At 47.1% G+C, this 21,394-nt stretch overlaps 1 protein-coding gene across 1 annotated transcript in view; it reads right to left on the bottom strand.

Moving 5' to 3' along the window:
• LOC135915257 (endoribonuclease Dicer-like) overlaps nucleotides 1-16,625 on the bottom strand; it is a 56,007-nt gene extending 39,382 nt beyond the window's left edge. Inside the window, exons 1-8 of the mRNA XM_065448276.2 lie at nucleotides 16,330-16,625; nucleotides 14,991-15,153; nucleotides 12,503-12,633; nucleotides 9,980-10,281; nucleotides 7,536-7,746; nucleotides 6,333-6,676; nucleotides 2,331-2,427; nucleotides 707-949 (exon numbers count right to left, since the gene is read on the bottom strand). Of these exons, the coding sequence (XP_065304348.2) occupies nucleotides 707-949; nucleotides 2,331-2,427; nucleotides 6,333-6,676; nucleotides 7,536-7,746; nucleotides 9,980-10,281; nucleotides 12,503-12,633; nucleotides 14,991-15,153; nucleotides 16,330-16,425 (1,587 nt within the window). The 5' untranslated portion in view covers nucleotides 16,426-16,625. The remainder of the gene's footprint in view (nucleotides 1-706; nucleotides 950-2,330; nucleotides 2,428-6,332; nucleotides 6,677-7,535; nucleotides 7,747-9,979; nucleotides 10,282-12,502; nucleotides 12,634-14,990; nucleotides 15,154-16,329) is intronic.
• Between the last annotated feature and the right edge of the window lie 4,769 nt (nucleotides 16,626-21,394).

Here is a 21,394-nt window from a genome sequence, read left to right as displayed (position 1 = left end):
GCACCTAGCTGATTTGGTGGAACACAATGCCATATGAAGCCATCAGGTCCTACACTCGCGGGCCTTCTATTGTTGTATAGGTGCCATCTACGATTGGCCAGTGCCTATCATGTGAATCAGTATCAGAATTGGTGGAAGCCTGAATTCTGGCCAATCAGAAAGCTCTCTCATGTAATAGAAGTTTTGCGAATACAGTCAAACCTCATCGTAACTGATTTGTATCTGACACGGAAATATGTTCGTTATGTTGAATATTCGATATAAGCATGTACTCTTTATATGCCTATACAGGCATGGAGCATTTTATATTTACTTTACTATATCCAATACTTCGTTATATTTGTGTTTGTTATATCAAGGTTTGATTGCACAGAATTAGAACAGGGTATTGCAGGATCAGATATGTCTTTTTCTTTTAGCTCATGGCATAAAGTGGGATGCAATCATCTTTTCCAGCTACACAGTAAATGCGGGGCAGGCACATGCCAGAAAATAATCGGATAACGTGCGGTGCCAATTCAGCCACACGAGCTTTGCTTTACGCAAGTTTGAACACGTGAATAACCTTTTGCTGGGTGCCTTCCCTACGCTAGCCAAGCACATGCCTCAGGCAAGTGTCCTCTGCATCCACAAAGAAAACGCCAATTACGTTGCTCACTACACCGCCAGCTTCCCACCGACTTCCCAAGGTCCAACAGAAACTGACCGCCTCAATGGAGAGGTAGTTGCGCAGATTCACGCAGGCCTTGCTGTAGTCGTCGCGTGCAGTCATCATGATGTAGAGGGAGCGCTGGGCGCGGGCACGTCCCTTGGACTGCACGTAGGACCGGAAGTCGTCGGGGAAGTCGAAGCGCACCACCAGGCTGCACTTTGGAACGTCCATGCCTTCTTCCACCACCGAGGTGGCCACCAGCAGGTTGCACTCCTGACGGCGAAACTGCTCCAGCACCTGCACGGCGCCAAAGACGGGCTTGCGGTGAGGCACCCTTGGCAGCATCGGAGCTGGCGATGATTTGGGGGTTGGGCATTTTTACGCATAGAGGAAGGAAAAAGAACCGGAGGGAGCACGAGGTCAGGCGGTGGAAGGCCGCGCCGCCCGACTTGGCCTTGCGGAAACAGCAGCAGCTTGTATGGTGGACCCCGAGAGGCAGCTTTTTGGGGGCGCCTCCCTGGCTCAAGTAGGCATCCATGATATGCGCAGTCCAACAGCAGACAGAGAACGGAAAAGCACGACAGAGGCAAGCACTGCCGCCGTCGTGCCTTTTCGTATTTTGTCTGCAGTCGTGCTGTGCACATCGTTGATTACCAACTAAACCGGTCTCGCACCTTCCTCAAGCAGCAAGACCAGCTGGCTTGAGTTTCTTTTCTCTATTTTCAATAAAGTTATTTCCTCCTCCACTAGGCAGTTTGCCTTGGGCCACCCCTTCTTCTCTTCGGGGTCTATCTGCACGGTGGCTCTTGGGACGTAAGCCCTCCATGGTTGCCAGACGTCTCGAGGGAATGTTTATTTTGCGATAGCTTTCAGTGATGTCCACGTCATGATCGGTGCATCCCCCTCCCTCTCCCCTCTCTCTGTGCAATTGGCACCTGAAAATTACTGCTTGACGTTTTTCAAACTCGTCACATGACGGCACTGCCTCGTAGTCTTATTTCCTCCTTCCTCGATTTTAGGAGACCTTCCTAGCCTGTGATTAGATACAGCAACAAATGAAAAAAAATAATAATAATAATTACAGCAAACTCCAATAGAGTGGTCTAAGTATACATAAGCATTGTGCCACTTGCTTATCTCCATGCAGCCTGGTGTCATTAACAATCTTATCAAACTTGATCAGACTAGTATAACCCTTATCAGTCGTTATCAACTTTATTGGACTCAATGCGATAAGGTTGATTTTCTTTTGCCCATGAATTGAAGTCGGGTTATCACACGATCTCCAAGCTCAGGGAATTTGGTCCTGAATATTTTTTTTTTATTCCCGGCACATTTCTGTATTCAATGTGCTTTTTCTCAGCTTCTCAGCCAACCATTCAGTCATTTTCTTTTTTGGTGATTCGTTTTCTTTTTTTTTTAAATATAAAACATTTGCATGGCATCGACATGTTGCTGTGGTGCTCATTCAACTACTTGGAGCAACTAGAAGGTGGGAGACACTAAAACCTACCGCGTACTTTAGTGCAGCCTGATCACGCGCTAGGGCGACTTAATTTTGGCACGTGACACTTCCTCCCAATTTCTTTTCTTCCTCCAAGCTACACTCCTTCGCGGTTGACCTGTGCTCTTTAAAAGATTACAGTGCACTGAAGTTGCACTACAGGCACACACATACCTTGCACTGCTTCTTAAACGACATCCCCGCTTCCTTGGAACCAAGCTGGAGGTTGGCCCCATGACCCACGATGAATTCGGGAACAATGTAGGAATACCTGGAAATCGGCAGTCGCTGGGATGTGGTGAACAAGTTGCATCAACAGGCACTGTGAGTAGACAACACGGTGACCCACTGGATGTGGCCTAGAGTAAATCTTAAGAAGTGGCACTGCCCCCTCCCTTCTTCAACACACACACACACACACACACACACACACACACACACACACACACACACACACACGCGCGCGCGCGCGCATGCACGCACGCACACACGCACACATGTACAGTCAACAGCAAAAGCTTGCGGGATGCGGTTTTGCCTTCAAATGTGAACTCCTGCACTGTTAAGGCATGACACTTTGTATTTAATGAATCACCATGCAGGTGGCGAAGGCTACTACATGCTGGAACATTTAATTCGAGGCTGTGTGAACACACTACGTGAGAATTCAGCTTCTTGGCAGATCCCGCGTCCTGTAAACTTTCGTGGTTGACCGCACATGCAATGACCAAATCTGGTGCCCCAACAACGACACGTCCACCTGAAGTTTTCCCATGTGCCAGAGCTTGTTTCTGCTTCAGAGAGCAATATGCCTCGAGTTTTAGTGACATCGTGCCTGTAAAAAACATGTTCATTGCTATATGAATGTCCAAATGCCACAGACTTCCCAAACTGATCGCATGGAGAATGGCCCCTACATCGCCGACTAGAAAATTGACTAGAAGAGGACTGCAAAGTCAGGTACAAGCCAAGGCCAGTGACAAAGTTTAAACCACAGCTCAACCAGGGTTCAGACTTCTTGCAGCAACTGGGTGGGTGAGTGGGGCGGGAGGGGAGGAGTACGCAACTAAGCCGCTTTCTCTTTCCTTCTTTTTTAACGCGACAGCGTTAAGGAGCTCGTGTCGCAGAAAAGCCGGTGTCGTCGGCGTCGTCGGCGTTGGCCGTGAGCGATAAATCCAAGCAAGCACTTTATGAATAAAAAACAACTTGCAACATGGGCTGGGTGGGAATCGAACCAGGGTCTCAGGAGTGTGAGACGGAGACTCTACCACTCAGCCACGAGTTCGATGCTTCAAAGTGGTACAAAAGCGTCTCTAGTGAATGCGGTGTTGCCTTAGAAACGAGCTGTTTCTAATGCTCAGGCGTGCGTCGCTTGCTCAGGCGCACATTTCGTTGCCGCGCCGAACGCGGCGCTGCTCGACGCTCACCGCGTCCGATGCGGGGCACGTAGTCGCTGCGCCGTAGCCCACTGTCTGACACCCCATGGCGGGTCGACGGGAACGCTATCGCGTTCCACTCTTGAAGGCGAAGCTTAAGCGTCCTCCAATTTTTTTCGATACCAACTTCTGTCATTTTGAAATGGACATAAAAAATTTTACATCTTTGATGCAATAATGAAACTAACGCAAGCCCACGCCGCTGCTCAAAATGTGCGCGGGACGTGCTGGCAACTCAAATCTGCTCCAGCCAATAGGGAAGCTTCCATGGCCGCGTGGCAGCAGTAACGAATCGCGATGCTAGTTTTTCCGCTTTTGGTTTGCTCCTTTTGCTTTTCTATTTGCATGGCAAGATACGGCACTCCAGCTATCTGAAGTTCAGATTTCTCCTCGCACTCTTTCCAAAATAGCAGTGTTGCATCAATGAAAAGGCGCTCATCATTCCTTGGTGCGATAGAACCTCTACACTCTTTTCCTTTCTTATATTCCCCCATGTGATAAAAGAGACAACTGAGAATTGTAAAAGAAAGAAAGAAAGAGGGATTGGGAAGGTTGATCGGTTGACCGGAGCTGTGGGCGGTAAACCTGGAGCAGTGGGTGACAATTTGGAGCGGTGGGTGGCATTTCCACCGCCGCCCACCGGGGCAGAACTCTGGGCTGAACGTGCATGCCAAGGGCAGAATCAATGCATATCGGATGGACTTTGCGTATAGGTGCATATACCCTTATTAGAACACTCATTAACCCTTTAATGACGGCACCTATTAATACCCCTCAAAAATGCTTACTTTCTATCCAAATGGGCAAAACACAGTGAATATGCACTATCAACAAAAAGAAAAAAAAAGTACTTTACGAGAACTTTTTCAGTAATAGGAGAGAAACCCCAGGCAGAAAACTGGAAGTGGGCTTTGCGCCAAGCTACCTATGGCTTCGTTTGGAATATGTACAGATAGCTCTCATCACCTGCGGAACCAGAGGTATACATTTCATTTGCTTTACGTCACATGTGCGACACCACAGCAGTCGGAGAACTGGGGTCGGTCAGTGTCCTCTGCACCTGCTTTCAAAAGAAACCGAGAAAAGAAACAGAGGGGCTCAACTCTTGTTAATCCCGACCATATATACCCAGCAGGCAATGAAGTGAAGGAAAGCATACGGGTAATTAGTTATGGTTGAAATTGAAACGAAGCAAATAATGAAGAAAAGGGAATAAGAAAGTGGACGAAAAGGTGCACTGCCGCCGGTGGGAGATGAACCCACAACCTCCACATAAGTGCATGCATTGCACTACGAAGCAAGCAAGTCGCATGTTAAACTTTTTCCTCCCCGTCCAGTGTTCCTGCTCTAAAACAGCAAATGATGCTTGATGCCCGACGTTCAGTGTTCACCAAAGGCACTTAGCCGGAAAGTCCGTACTCTATACCAAAACTCGGTAAGAAAAAAAGTGTTTTTCAGGTATGCTGCCTCGATCATCAATTAAATTCAACAGTTAAGGCTTAACCTTCTTCAAAGGTAGGCTTAGTTGTAACTATGCACAGTACTTCATTGACATGAAAGAAGAAATCAGTACAATGCCGGTTGCACAGCTGTTTAATATTGGCTGTGTACATTGCACTACGATAGCTGCAACCAGATAGTCCACCACGGACTTTTCCATTAGTTACTAGAGGAAACTCTGGCACTGCATACGCACATTGTCACAATTGTCATTGTCACAATGAGTAGCACATGGATTTGTCTAATCTTTGTGGTTGTGGCTTCAGACAGCCTTGTGGCTTTATTTATTAGTCGCACTTTATCTGCCTTTACGGCCATTAGTTTTCAAGCAATGCTATCTTTCTAAACACACGAAGGCAATAAGACTCCGTGCACATGCATAATCATTGAGAATTGTTGCACTTATGACAATGTTTTGTTGAATATAATCAGTTTGCAGAGTCACAAAGCTGCTTGAAGCCAGAATGATGAAGTTAAGCAAATCCATGTACACTGCCTGCCATTCTCACGAGGGCTGAAGTGCCATCCTTGCACTAGTTCTCACAGAAACAAGCTCAAGATTTTGTTCTATCATCATCATCAGCATCATCAGCCTGGTTATGCCCACTTCAGAGCAAAGGCCTCTCCCATACTTCTCCAACTACCCTGGTCATGTACTAATTGTGGCCATGTTGTCCCTGCAAACTTCTTAATCTCATCCGCCCACCTAACTTTCTACCACCCCTGCTACGCTTCCCTTCCCTTGGAATCCAGTGCGTAACCCTTAATGACCATCGGTTATCTTCTCTCATTACTTGTTTTTTCTATACATGCAGACAACTTTCCGGGGTTACGAAGCGAAAGCTACAGAGGCAAAGCATGCACAAGCAAGAATGCTCCTGTAGAAAGTCCCACAGTCTTATCCGCATTAGTCTTAAGCCAAGAAGAGAAAACTGAAATATTTTATTTACAACAGCAAAACAAGACCAACAATATACACTACCAAATGCCAAGCTTGACTTATTCTTCTGCTTTCCTTTACTGCGTTAGGGCAAATGTGAAACCATCACCCATGGAAGTTGCAGCGATTCGGCACCTGTTACAAAAAACCAAGAACACTGCCAAATGCTGCCAGAACAACTCGGCGCATTAACAGACGAGCAGAAGCTGTGCCCCCATAGCTTTCTCCTTCATTGCCACAGGAAGTTGTCCGCGGGTACGGCAAACAACTTTATGGGACAGTCATTCAGCCTCCTCGTACCTGGGAACCTTGTTCGCCAGCTCGAGCAGCCAGTCGCGGAGGATGCGTGCCACGATGCGCTCCTTGACGAAGATGATGCCACACAGCGACATTGGCTCTGCGGCATCACCGCTGCCGGCATGCTGCGGTTCCCGCGGGCGGGAGGCCCACAGGATCTCCAGGAGACGCTTCAACTTGGGCGTGGCCAGTGCCAGAAGGGGGTTCTCGGCGACGCTTTGAGCAGCAGTGTTCGACTCCACGATGTGATGCCTGCACCTCTTCCGAACCTCATCCAGCCACTCCAGGCACACCTCCACCTCGCGGAGAACGCAATCATCGTCGAGACCATCCAGCATGCGACGGGCCTGCGATGCCGTGCCAAGTTTTTTCTTTTTTTTTATGTGGCAAAATACACTGTGTTCGTGACAAATAAACAGCATGAAACAATTTGCTTGAGCCAATGACTGGAGCTCGTTTGAGTCCACTGCCAAATGAAGGCTTCTCCCAGTGACCTCAAGTTACTTCTGTATTGCGTCTGCCGATTCCCATGCTGTGCTTTCAAACTTCATTTATCATTACTCCACCTCGTTATTTGTCATCCTCGACTGCATCTCCCGTCCCTTGGTACCCACATTCTGTTGCGTGTCTCGTCTACGTTTGCGTCTTTTCAGTATGCAACAACGTATGTCGCCTTCACCAATTCTCTAAACTACCGATACCCTAATACAGATGGTGCAGGATAAAATGTGTTGTAGTGACATGAGTGTGTTGTTTTATTTTGTGCCGCTGACCATTTTTCACTGGATTATCACTGTTACCAAGTTATTGCTTATTGCAATATGCATCTACAATATCTACAGCATCTGAAATTTCTTGAACATCATTAATTTTATAGCACAAGAGGCATGTCTGACAGCATGGCACACGCATCATGAAGAGCAATTAATCTGAAATTTACTGTGAGACATATATAAATAGCCGATGAACTTGGCCCATAGGATCAGATTCAAGGACTGACAACTACGCTTGCCCCTATCTTGGTGACTTAAGTGTCCCTTGTCTTTCAGACCACAATTTTGCCAGTTCGACTCCGAACCCACATATTTGACATTGTTTGTTTCTTCAGCGTCCCTACAACATAAAATTAAATACGATTACGATCAGTATGCAAACACCCTCACTGGAGACAGTGAAAGAAAAGCCATGGAAACAGGGGTCACTGACCTCCTCCATAATGACCTCAATGGCCAGGTGTCCACACCAGACCCCCATGTCATGCAGCACCTTGATCAGGCTACGAAGCCTGCGGTCCAACTCTTGGCCCTGTGAAGTCGTCGGCCGAAAGTTGGGCAATGTTGGAACTTGAATGCCGCAGATTGACGGGCTGCCCGTCGTGTGATGCTCAACTAGCACCTCAATCGGTTTGGTCCCATACCTGTGAGCCAGTATATATATTAAAAAAAAAGAAAGGCTAAGGTGAGTGCGCTGTTACTTACAATACAGCAGAACTTCGTTGATATGTTCTCGTTATGCATGCTTTGCCGGCACCAACGCTTGCGATCGAGAACACAAAAAATGACCCAACAGAGTTACGCTTATTTTTGACTGATTCACGCATTCCTCGAAAACACGGTTTTTTGGCACCAACGTTCAGTACGTCACCAAAATGTGATCATATGATACGTTTTCTGGCCGCTAGATTCCATGTAAACAAGATAATGCGCGAGACACGCGCAAACGAGAACAGCATATGGCTGCCCACTGCAGCAGCTTCATCACATTACTCGCCCGTCATTCTCACGTAAAAACGCCAATGTGCACTCAGTTTCTCACTTCGGTACCAGTAACTCTTCTCCAGGGTCGTCGCACGCGACATCCACAGCTATCACTGCCAATCCTATTGCGAAAGGCATCTTTGCCTGTTTGACAGCGCATCCTGCCGTTGGAAGCGTAGCGCATGCTTTTAATAGGCGATAACTGAAACCCGCTGCCGTTCTCCGCTGAAGTCTGCGAATCTATACGTTTTCTGGCCACTAGATCCCAAGTGAACAAGAAAAGGCGTGAGGCACACATCCACGATCGAGAACAGTATATAGCCGCCCGTCTCACATGGAAACGACCGCGCACACAGTTTCTTATTCTGGTAGCAGCAAATCTCCACCCCGGTCATCGCACACCGCATTCCTAGTTATCGCCGTCAAACCTACTGCGATAAGCATCTTCACCTATCTGTTTTACAGTGCGTGGTGCGTAGTGCCATTGCTAGCATACTGCACGCTTTTAGTAGTCAATAATCCAAATGTGCCAGCGTTCCCTGCTGCAGGCGATGCGCTGTGGGCATCACGTTTCGCTTCGGCGGCATCCGATGTTGCCCACCAGCTCGATATTGTATTTGGTTTCCTGTCCCCTTTTAAAACACCACAAAAAGGAAAACAACAAAACGCGTAGTCTTGGGCTGCCAAAGCACCATCAGCTTGACACGCATTGGCGTCTTGTGCCGCATCAAGGATCCGCGCGACTCTTCGCATTACGTAGATGTCAACAGTCGAGTCTATCAAAATTTGTTAGTTACATCGGATAGTGTGTTTTTCCGGTCAGCAAGTTCTTTTTCTCATGTTTTTTTCCAAAACATATGAACAAGGTTCTACTGTATTCACAAATCCTCCAGGAACAACAAAAATAGTGAGCCATGTAAACGGGCACAAATTCATGTATTGCGAGGTCTACAGTAAGTGATGGGTGACGAATGGTGGGGGCAAGTGCCCCTCAAAGGGAATGTGTGTAGCCATAATGGTAGAGCATTCATGTGTCATGTGGAAGACCTGAATTCAGCTCTCCCTGATGGTAAGCGGTCTTCCCTTCCACTTTCAATTCCATTTTCCTCATTTGTACATTTGAACTGAAAAGAGCAGTTAATTTCTCCTACGCTTTCTCTGACCTCATCATCAGTTGGCTTTATACGGCTGCTACCAGCCCCTGGGTTCTCCTGGTTCTTCACAACCATCTACAAAATGGTTAGTTCCACTTCCTGCAGTACGCCTTCAATGCTGTGTGTGAAGAGATTCTGGGGCCGCTAGACAAAGATATGCACCCAAAGCCCTGTGTCCTGCTTGAGTTTTCATACACCTGACGGTCTTCACCTCCCCAACCTCGGGTATGCAAAACCTAAAGCTCCCTGCTGTGTGCGCATCCTAGCAGTGAACTTCCTTCTTCATTCCCATGCTTGCTGATCTTGGCTGTTGACATGTGACCACCACATGTTCACTGCTGCTGAACCACTGGATCGCCTCCTCCTCATGTCTGTGTGACCTGAAAGGAAACCATAACTAAACCCTGGACTCGAGGAGAGCACACCGAGCACGCTTTCAGGAGGAGGTTTCTTGCATTCTCCAACTGTTATTGATCATAAACTGATGTAGTGTTCCTAAATAGTTGTACACAGAAATAACGATCATGAATACTGAAGAACCTCATTGACACGATCCCATTTCGTACGATTTCCCGGTGCCAACATTCACTGGTATTGCCAACATCCATCGGTATTGTGGAAGCGCAATTCACTAACCCAGTTGTACTTCCAACCCAATGTACTTCCAACACATGCCAACAGCGAACAGCAACTGCCGAACTCAAGCCTACAAGTGGTTCAGCAGGGGGGAAACGCGCACCGGGCCATGCTCTGCTGGTTGGAGACTGTGAGGACGCGAGAGTGCAGGGCCATCTCGAGGTCATGCACCTTGCGCTCCACCTGCCGCTCAGTGGCCTTGCTGTTGATGACCGAGGCGGTGAGGCCCAGCACGCGCGGCTTTTCCTCGGGCTTGAGCACGTCCATGCATCGCATCACCTCCCGATACGTGTGCTGCTTCACCGCACGGTGGCACTCGTCCAGGATCAGCAGGTTCACCCGTGACATCTTCAGAAAGCCGTGGTGGATGATCACCTTGAACACATCGGGGGTCATCACCAGCACCTGAGAGGGAGTAGGACATGGTCGCAGCTGTCGGACATGTCTTCAAGGAGCACCGACACAAGATCGCTTGATAGACAGCGTCACAACAGGACACTTGTCATTAATTCTTGCACAATGTAAGCGCAGCCAGAAGGCGCATGGCACCTTGGTTTATCTTCTCATCATATGTAGCCTTATTGCTACATGATGTTCAAAATAACAGACTGGTGAGCTAGGTGGTACTGCATGACTTGAGGTAAAGTGCAAGAGAGCACATTGGATGTGTCTTCGTTCCCTTCTGTTGTCCCAGGTGCTCTCTTGCACTTTACCTCCAGTTATTTTACTCGATGCCTGCAAATTCTGTGTCATCAATCTGTGTCGTCACCTCCCAAAATGTGAATGCCACCAATTCCTGCATTGCGAGACATTATCATCAAAATAAAATAGTCTGTTCCCAAATCTTCGTTCTTGCTAAGCGCGATCCTTTCCACATAAAAAGCATGTATTAAAGGTTTTCAAGACATTAAAAATATGTCTCAGTGCTCCTTTAATCTGGCTCAATTTTCAGTCTTGTTTGATCACAAACAAACAAAAACCAAGACTAAGTAGATATAGCTAGGACAGGCCTCTGTACTGCTGTGCACACAACATGATGATGATTCAATGCAATTTTACTTGACACAATGCGTAAATTTAATCAGAAGAACTGCTTGGACCTATAGCCAGAGGCCAGCTATGGGTCCAAGATATAAGTGCACTAGTGAATGATAGTTCTCGTCCTCGTACAAACATTGAAAGTGACTATCAAGAAGTTTTTTTCCAAGCTCTCACTCCATTTAAAGGGGTTCTGAAAAACTTTTCTAACTGATCACAGAATGGCCTCACTATTAAAGGATGTCGTCTCACGAATCTCATTCATGAAGCTGAGAAGTTGCAATCATGAAGCCGAGATCACAAGCTGAAATAGCATCAAGCAGAAGCTCTGTGACCTATTTGGGAACCCGTCTGGTTGACGGCTCGCTGCAAAGAAGGAACCATCCAAGCATGTTCAGACATCCCCTGAACCTTGTGGCGCTTACATGCAGGACATCTTGTCTCTTTGCCATAAAGCTGACAAAAACATGACCAAGGCCTTAAAGTGCTGCACGTCCTCAAAAACGTAGCTGAACATTCCTTCAACTTGCTTGTCTTCACCAATGTTTCCACTGTCGATGCCATCAGCAAGGAATGTGGCCGTTTGGAAAAAGCCAAAAGCCGATGCATTATTCATATTTCACATATTTGAACATTTCGAATAAAAATAAAGAGCTCATCTTAATGATAAAATTACCTTGACTGTTCCCTACAATGCCAGCACACCACCCTGACAGTTCTCCTGAAGATAATCCATCTCATTCACATTTGCTTAAGCTGGCGGAACAGAGAATGAAAGCATCTTGCCACAGCACCTTTTATTAAAATAAGAAATAACATGCACCACTCAGTGCTGAATATAAATTTTATGTTCTTGCTTACCTCTTCTGCGTTTTTGCCAAATGCTAAACCACGGCAAGTAGCAAAGAATGCTGACTCATTGTCTGCTCAAAGAAATTCAACCAGAATGCCAGACTTTGCCAGACTATTTGGTGCAGTAGCACAAGTGCAAAAGCTTCACCACTACAGCTCTGCTTTCATTGCCTCAGCACGCTGTCTGCGAGTCATAGCAAGCACCTTCAAGGGTTTGTTTGCTTTTTCTTTTCTGGCCTATTTCCATTTGGCATGCGATTGTTTCATACCTTGAATATGGGACATTGTGCTGCTCTACTGAACCCAATTTTCCCATATATCAGTCCTATGAAGCTAACGGAGAATGACACCAAGCAAAGCACGAGGAAAGGTACTTTTTTCTTCTTAATTGAGATGTCATGTCTCAAATGGCTTTTTGACAGTGCCCCTTCGCACCAAATTACATGAAGCCGAATAAAATAAAATTGTCTATTTTCTATTGGTGCCATATGATTGTGACTAACAAAAAACGGGCCCCTCGGTTACCATTCTTGTGTTTCCCCATCTGAGAAACTCATGCAAAGTTCCTTGCACACTACACTATGAAGAGCACAATTTTTCACGTTGCATTCTTTTTGATGATGGACTTTTGCAAGTGTGAGTCAGTGCTTGTCATTTGTTTTCATTCTATAGCGCCACACTGTAATCAAACAACAATTAGACTGAAGTCACAAGCCCCGCACATTTTGCCACCAACCTGAGACTCGATGAACTCCTTTTCCCAGCGCTGCTTGTTCCAGTTGTCAACGTTCATGTCACCAACGTAACCGCCAACACGTAGGTCTGTCTGACACTTGATGGCCTTCTGCTGCTGCACGACAAGAGGTACTGGAGAACAGCACAGTCAAGATGAGTTTCCAGCCAATGCAAGCTGTCATCATCATAAGCACCTCGTTTAAAGCCCATTGCAGTACGACAGCCTCTCCCCCAGTGGTCTCAAATCATGGGCCCTGCATCGACCGAGCACATAAAATGCTGGCAAATTTCTGGATCTCATCGGATCAACTAAATCTCATCCTTGACTGCGTTCCGGTTTCCTAGGCATGTACGAACACTTGCCAAGGTGCAACAAAGTGTTGCAGATAATTAATGCTACCATTTCCTAGCAGGTCATCACCACTTGGCGTCAAGTGTTGGCAGCAATGCTTACGCTCTGATTCCAAGCTTGTAAGCAACAAACATAATAGCATGAGTGACGCAAACATTCAGGTTATCCAGGGTGTCTACCAAGTTGACATTTCCAAACTCCCTGAGTTTTCCAGGTTTTCCCTGAGTGCCATTGCAAATTTCCCTGAGTGATGCAGAACTATGTTTTATGTCAAGACGGGCTGAAAACATATCGCCTGATGCTGTCACTCCCTAGTACGCACATGAAAAAAATTTAAAAAGCAACGTAATCCAATTTGAATACTAAGGAGTAGTGTTTATGTTATTCAAGAAGAGAATAGAAGGCAGGGGTTAGTAAAATTCACAGCAAATAAAGTGTCTTCGAAAAACATTGCAATGAAGTCGGACATTCTCAAATAGGAATAAAAAGGAGATGCATATAGAAGCAAATATTTTCGAATATGAGCTATTTCTATCAACTGATTGCAAGCTCAGTGGTATGAGGCCCGAATTCTGTCACAATTGAGATTCTCTCTCAACAGCTCGGAAGTCAACCTCAGCTGTTCTTAACTACTCTCAGCCCGCGCACGACGCCCGAGTGTTGTGTTTCACTGCTTTAAAGAGTTTATTTTGGTTTGGATGAGGGACACCTGCATCTCGGCATCAGCCAAAACTCTATTTTTTGAGCTCAAGCTCCTTCAAAACGGCGGCAGCAAGCTTCCTTTCCCGTTTATTCCTCAATGCGTAGTTCATTTCTGTTCTTGTCCACCTTCCGCCACTCGTTCGCCCCAAAAACCATTTGAAGCATCTTGGTCAGTTGAACAGTCCACAACCGATTTTTCGAACTCCCTAGGGGCCGCGAAAACGTCCGAAAAATCGGCCAGTTGCAAAAAAATAAATGCGTGTTATTTACTGTCCTTAGGGACTCAAATCACCACAGGCACGTTCGAAAACGCTCCGAAGGCCTGTCAGTACACATATTAGGCATATCGGTGCTCGTAATGTGACAGGACATACCGGGTGCACGCGTGTATAATTAAGGAATACATACTGTGTTTCGTGGCAATAGCCCCTTCCCACGCTTGTTATGCTTCACTGCAATACTTTTGTGTATGCTTCACCAAGTAACATTTCATTACAGAGGCGAAGCTGACTTTCAGGAACCGGCATGTTCTATGTCAATCGCGAGGATCACAAAGGCGGAGTCCATGCCATTGCTGACAGCAGCTAATTCTTTCAATAAAAAACTCGGCACCCAACGGCAAGAAGTTTCATAGCGAACGTCGAAGCAGCTAGGCCTAGCGTTGCCGCAGTGGTGGCAACGGCTGCCAGCGGATCTGCGTGCGAGAGTGCCGGTTCGAGGTGGCGAAGTAATCAAAACGGCAGCCGTGGTGCCTTTATTGCCGTTTCGGACCTGCCGTCACGGCAAAACGTCCGGAAAATCGGACGGCGAAGAGTTCTTGCGTCGGAAATTTCACGTACCGTGAATTTCACGGTACGTGACGGTGCCGCGAAGCCGTCCAAATTATCGGGAATCCGGAAAGTCAGTCCTTGACTGTACACTAGCAACTCCTCCAGCCGACAACAGGGCGTCAAAGACGTTTCATTGCGATTCCTGTCTGTTACTCGAGCCAGCATTACTGCGACTTTCGACCCTTTCCGTAAAATTTCGTAAATTCCGTAAAGCTTGGAACAGAAGCATTCTTGCATTCCCTCCCCATAGGAATGCGGCCAATGTGGCCAGGAGTGAAGCCTGCGACCTAGTGCTCAGTGAAGAATGCCACAGACACTGACAGCCACCATGTCGTGTGCATCAAAATGTGATCATGGGCAGGTCAGGCATTTCATCAAACAGACGAATATCTTAAAAATGTTTCCTCATGCAGGGGTCACAGTGTGCACTACTGGCCAGGCCATGCTTCTCCTTTCACTAAGCGAGTCATTTTGCAGCAAGGACATTTACTGAAGAGTTGTTTGACTCTCTTTACCTTTCCATGCGTGTAAAACCGCATGGGTCACATAGCCCAACATTACGAGCTGTTACGAAAACCTATGTGCACAGCTGATGCAAGACTGACCCGTCGGCACCAGAAAGAAAGTGCGCTTCCCTCCTTCTTCAAACGGGATCCGAATGGCTGCCTCATATTCCTTGATGAGCATAACGGCTATGAATGTTTTGCCAGTCCCAGTTCCCAGGCAGACTATGGTGTTCTCCTTCACGGCGGCTTCAAAGAGTTCGACCTGCAAATAAAGTTAAACCGACACACGACGAGTTACTTGAGGGCATAGGTAGATCGCACATCAGGCACATTACGCAGCGACCATTCTGTCGACATGACCAAAAAATAAACTTCCACTTTGTTCTGTAGACCAGACTACAGCTCTAGCAATTACGTTTCAGTGCAGTTGGTGTTTCGGGGCAGTTAGCATTGTGCAAGAGCACCCAGCCTGCAATTGTAGTTCTTCGGTTGAAAGTGCATCAACTCGCTAATTTTTTAACGATTTCTTTACATACTGCCATGTTATTTAAAAAATTCACCTTATGTATACTTTTCAAGTCACAGGCACTGTAACTTAGTTTGGTTTCAAACGCATTGATGTGCAGCGTTTTTTAGGTTCAATAATGAAAGTGGGACAAAAGTGTTACTCTTTTGGTGAACTCCAATCTGCAGTAACCCACTACGACGCTGGGTTTAAAATGCCGACTTTCGGTTGGGCAAATCGTGTTCTGATCACTTATTCTGATCGATCAAAAACTGCTGTACAATCTTAGCGAAAAAAAAAAAATCGGGCAGAAGTCATCTGCGATGTATATCCAAGTAGGTAAATAAAACTGTTTTGTATAGATGAAATGAAGGTTAGGTGTGGTGTGGTAAACAGACTAATGCTAAGGCATATTTAGGGGTCTGGTCACAGAATACACTGCGCGTACGTTAACTTTATAAACGTTTATGCCTTCCAAAGCTTTGCCCGTGAGAGAGAGAGAAAAAAAAGAAACAAACAAACACGCCTTAGTGCACGATCGCACGGCGATGGTTCAGGTTCATTGGGTTAGAGCTATTTAACCTCAGCTGATTCTGGCGAAAAACTTATCGGAAATGACAAAAAGTCGAGTTGCTTCGTACGTTCATGTCCGTAGCGCGAACGCATCACAAGGCACCCACCGATGACAGTCTAAGTGACTACTATGCCAACGTCCTTGCGCTGCGATCACAAAACCTTCGATACAACCTTTGAAGCACCAATGACATAACGCAGCATGAAAAATGCAACACCGATACTACAGCTTTCGAACGCTTTCGAACAACCTTTAAAAATCACGGGAACTGACCGATTTATTAATTAGCAAAGCAATGAAGGAAATTTCCAGTCATGTGCTGCGCCCTAGTCAAAACGTAGGAGCAAATAGGGACTCACCTGGTACTCTCTTGGGATAAATTCATCCTTCGGAACATTTTCCTCATCTTCAACTGATGGGGCCGCTTCTGAGGAGCTGGCGCACGCAGTGGTCATCTCGAACTTGGACGCCGCTCCGGTTATGACACACTTTCAAGAATGCTTAGCTTAGTGAGCCTATTCTGGAGGCCTCTGATACGAGATGGATGAAGTTACAGTATTTTCCGATCAACACAGGCGCTCGAATGACATCGCTAACCCAGCCTTTCAGCTACCTAACCCAGACGTCTCAGAACATAGAACTATGATGGTTTCGAATTCGCCGGGTCACGTGATATATTTAGTAGCATAGAGTAATTTACTTTCTCGGAGGTGTGAAGCACAGTGTTTGTCACGACATATAATGCTGTCGCCTTCCGCCGCCCCTCGCCTCACAAAAAGCGTAAACGTAACGCGCTACGTTGGTGCAAAATCGCTTAGGAATTTACATTAACCGCTACCCAACTTGATAACGTTGCGACAAAATTCCAGATATGCATAAAATTTTGCATGACCTCCGACAAGGCAACATTCTAGGGTTGAAACCATAGAGTTTCATGCAATAATTATTGTATATTGTAAGAAACTCGATGATTGAAACCACCTGTTATTGCGCTATCATCTTAAAGGCCATGCTTTTGGCCACCTGCGATGTTGTCACTTGTCCTCCAAGCGAAACAGCTGGTGTTCAAAACCAGTAAAACCTGACATCTATGGCATATATTTCTGGCTTCCAAAATCACTCCCACCGCATTCGACAAACAACCTTTAAGGATCGCATTTTAAATACAGGGGACGGCTTATGAGGTGGCGTCGTTGGAATTTTATGTGCGAATCTTAAAGGCTATGCTTTTGAGCATATTTCGCTAGTCGAATGCGGGGGAAGTGATTGTGAGGCGTTCTTTATCGGAATGTGGGTGGTACCACCATTGCCTTCACATGAATGAGCAGCCCACTCTACCATAACCGCTTTATAGACAGTTGGTTTTGTTTGGACACCATGTGCAAATACACGCTGCTTCAGCGGCTCTCTGGCTCACTAAAACACATGCTAAAACAGATTTCGAAGGCTGACTTCATGCACCGGAAGCAATTAGGATGGACAAAAGAGGCAGGGCTTGTCATAGAGTTTCTCACTACAGAAACTCTATGGGGCTTGTTTTACCGATCTGTATATAGAGAGTGCATGGTGGTAGAATAGGAGAGGTGTCCAAGCGAGCGTCGCAAGCGCGTCGCCTCATCTCTCGAGTTTCTACACTCTAAATACAGTTGCATCCTTCGGGGTGTATATTTGTCCCGCAACGATAATCGTCATCTGTCTTGCCCGCGTTTCCTTTGTTTAACGCTGCGATCCCGCTACTTTCCAGTCACGAATGGCATGCGCGTTATCAGTGTGACGCAGCATTCTCGACAGGAAAGTAGCGAGCGCCGAGTTTTCAAGAAAGGAAACGCAAGCAAGGCAGATGACGATTATCGTTGTGGGAGAAATATACACCCCAAAGGGTGCAAACTGTTTTTAGAGTGTACAGCAGTGGGCAGGTGGCGAAAGGGAGGCGTGGTTTACCGCGCCGTGAGCTCAAAGGGTGTAAACTTTTCCTACACTCTTAAAACTGTTGCACCCTTTGGGGTGTAAGTTTGTCCCACAACGATAATCGTCATCTGCCTTGCTTGCGTTTCCTTTCCTGAAAACTCGGCGCTCGCTACTTTCCTGTCGAGAATGCTGCGTCACACTGATAACGCGCATGCCGTTCGTGACTGGGAAGTACCGGGCTCGCCGCATTAGAGAAAGGAAACGCGGGCAAGACGGATGACGATTATTGTTGTGGGGCAAGATACGCCCCAAAGGGTGTATCTATAATATATCTATTAATAATATCTAATTAATAATTAATATAATAATTAATAATATCTATTAGGGCCTCACTTATTTTATAACAGAAATTGTCGAAAATCGGCAGCTTTATTCGAGGAACTGAGAAACGAAGTTTCGTCTTCGCTGTCTTTTCTCGTACATCTTCGCCTTTCTTTCTGCACTGTTCTATTCTGTAACCCCTACTCCTCCCCCTTATATAGGCGCTGAGCCGGGTTTCCTGTAGAGAAGCATATATAGCGCCTCCTAGCTCCCTTTATGCAACCTCCCCATCTCTATCTTCTATTCAGTATGGATTACCAACATGCCGATTGGTATGCGTTCTGACACCGTTTACGACTCCACTCTGAGAACGAAACATAGTGTTTATACCTTTACAGAGTTACACAGAGTCATACCTTTACAGAGTTTACAGAGTTATACAAAGTTATACCTTTACACAGAGTCAAATACCTTGAAGTAACTGTGCAATGGCGCTTCTTTTTTATTGCTTAGTTATCACAGTGCGTGGTCCAAGAACTTCTGCGTCTGGCTGCACACGAGACGGTGCGTTGACCGACGGCGCCATGCTGACATCGAGCGACAAGCTCGATCACTCGCAGCGCCGGGAGCACCGCGGGACCAGTCCGGGCCTTGACCACGGTGGACCGATGCCCGTCGAGTCCGGTGGCACCTCCCCTAGGTCTGCCGCCGACACCGACGCCTTGCTCCAGTACCAGGCTGACACGCCGCCCGGTGAACGCTCCGGTCACCGTCGAAGCGGCCGGAGGATCGCCCAGAGTCACCTGCACTGGCCACACCGTCCACTTCACCGAGCCCAACCGCGGGACAAGAACAGCGCGGGCACGGCGAAAGAGACCAGGTAAGTTATAGTGACGTCACCGTCACACGCACGTGTTTCTTTTCGTCTGCTTTCATTTCCGTTTACTTTATTATTTCAGCACTTCAACCAAGCATTACAGAGTTAACTTTTCATAGGCTTTCTCCGGCTTCACTGTCCGTCTTTTCGTGTATTGGTTGCGACTAAAATAGAAAGCGAGCCCCTCTGATCCATGCTTCTCGCCCGTTGCACAGCGAAGGCATCGAATTCTGCATTCTTGACGCCATGAGGTGGCGTGCGAGAGCTTATGGGGCCAGTTGCCTGCTCCTAAGTTGCACGTGTATTACTTGACGCCTGCGGTTAAAAGAAAACGGCTTTGCCCGTCCACCGCCTTGGTCGTGAGCAGCGCTGGCTATCGCTCCCAGGGTTATAAAGTTGTACACACGTTCACAAATGCCCGGGAAAGGATGGCCGTCGTGGTGGCTGAAATGGCAAAACACCGCACGCGTTATGTGGGTTCGTTCCCTATCTGCGACAAGTATATCCTCTCGAACACTTTCATTTCGCTTTGCCTCATAATTCATACATTTCAATTAGACGTAATTTTTTTGCGTGCGTGCTCCGATTACACTATCCGTCTCTTAGTACGAGCTTAACTAACAAAAAAATTCACCGACGATTACGATAATCCCTAACGCAAAATTTGAGCGCACGTCTATATATACGTGTTTTCATTTCGCGATATACTGACTGGCGCTGACAATCTGCCTCGTGCGGCACGTTGTAAATGGAGCGAAGTGTGGCGCTACTGCCTCGCTAATCGTGACGCGTGGGCACGATTCGCAGAAGCCGCCGCAAACGGACCTGCGCTCATGCAGCGCTTTGTTTCCATGCTGGCAACGCGCGCTACTCAGGCGCCATCTCGCAGCCATCGTCGCCGCAAAGCTTGTCGTGCGCGGCGCTACGCTTTCCTTCTCACGCTTTCGCCATACCGTCTTCCTCCGTCTTTCCTCCGTCTTCCTCCAAACGCGTACCCACAGGGACGACAAGAGCACCGCACGAAACGCCACACGAGAGGCAGAGCTATAGTGTACTAGAATAATGTCATTCTAGTACACTATAGGGAGAGCCCTGCCGTCAGTGTCGCCACTGTCGCTGACGATTTCCTCCCCTGGCCAGGGAGCGAAGTCTCCGGAACTCCTCGCACTCTCGTTGACCAGCCTCGAGCAGATAGTAAGTTACTCATCGATTCTCTCGATAGGGCGTTCTTCTTTTCCGCCCTACACTGGCTGTATGAGCGCATACCTAGTGCAGGACGTTGCCATCTTTTTTTTAATAGCACAAGCGCATGCCTTCCAAGCTACTACTGCAGTGGACATAGAAGTAAGGCTGCTGCTGCTGCTGATGATGATGATGGCGATATCTGCCAACCTGCGAACTTCACAATTCGTGACAAATACCGCGGGAGGCGGGCGGAGGTGGATCATGAGCTGAGCGCAAGTCGTTTCAGGCACAGATACGCAGCTTATGGTAACAAGAATTTAATTTTTGACGCAGCACACCGAGCAGCAGCAAGCTTATAGCAGCATGTATAATGACAAGCAACAAACTGTTTTTTAAGGTCCCGTTTACATTTTCAGCCTATAGTAGCTGTTGCGAGTTTCACCCGCTTAAAGTACTTGTTTGTGTAAAGTTGCTCGAAGCAAGTATCCCTCTGGCATCCTTTCGCCATCAGAAGACTCGGAACGTAAGGTACGGAGACCGACGTGCGAACATTTTCGCAAGCAAACTTACCTCTTAGCAGTTCGGTCACGAAAATTCTGCATTCAGTTACGCGCAACAATTTACGCAGCATTCGTAAAGTCGCAAAATGGGCCGAAAGTCGGAAACGTCACGAAAGTTTCGGGATAACTGACAGGCATGCAAGTGTAACGTGAAAACTACACCGTCTGCACTGTAGTTTCGATGTGTTTAGTAGCAGACGACATACAAACATGTCAATCGACGCAAACGCGCGGTCCCATTTTGTCTGTGACGCTGAATGTTCGCTGCAGCGATGGCAGTATGTTTCTAGTACTATACGAGCAGTGCAAAACATAGCCTGCCACCTTGGGAGAACTGTAAATGCCATCGCGAGATCAGATTTCGTGAAAATGGAAGAACTTGAGGGCAACCCAGCATGCGAAGCCAAGAAGTGCGGGCGCCGTGTCTTGAAAGCGATCTGAGAGGTGGCCGAAGTGCGCGCACACGCGGTCCTCATCTTCGAAGCCATCTGTAATGTTTGCCGAGAGCGCGTTGTGTCGGTAGCTTCGTATGCGCTGTGCTGTCGACGTTTCGTTCACGTTGAAGCGAGATGC

This window comes from Dermacentor albipictus, chromosome 7 (assembly GCF_038994185.2).
Source record: "Dermacentor albipictus isolate Rhodes 1998 colony chromosome 7, USDA_Dalb.pri_finalv2, whole genome shotgun sequence".
NCBI lineage: Eukaryota > Metazoa > Arthropoda > Arachnida > Ixodida > Ixodidae > Dermacentor > Dermacentor albipictus.
This window is presented reverse-complemented; position numbering and strand designations above follow the sequence as displayed.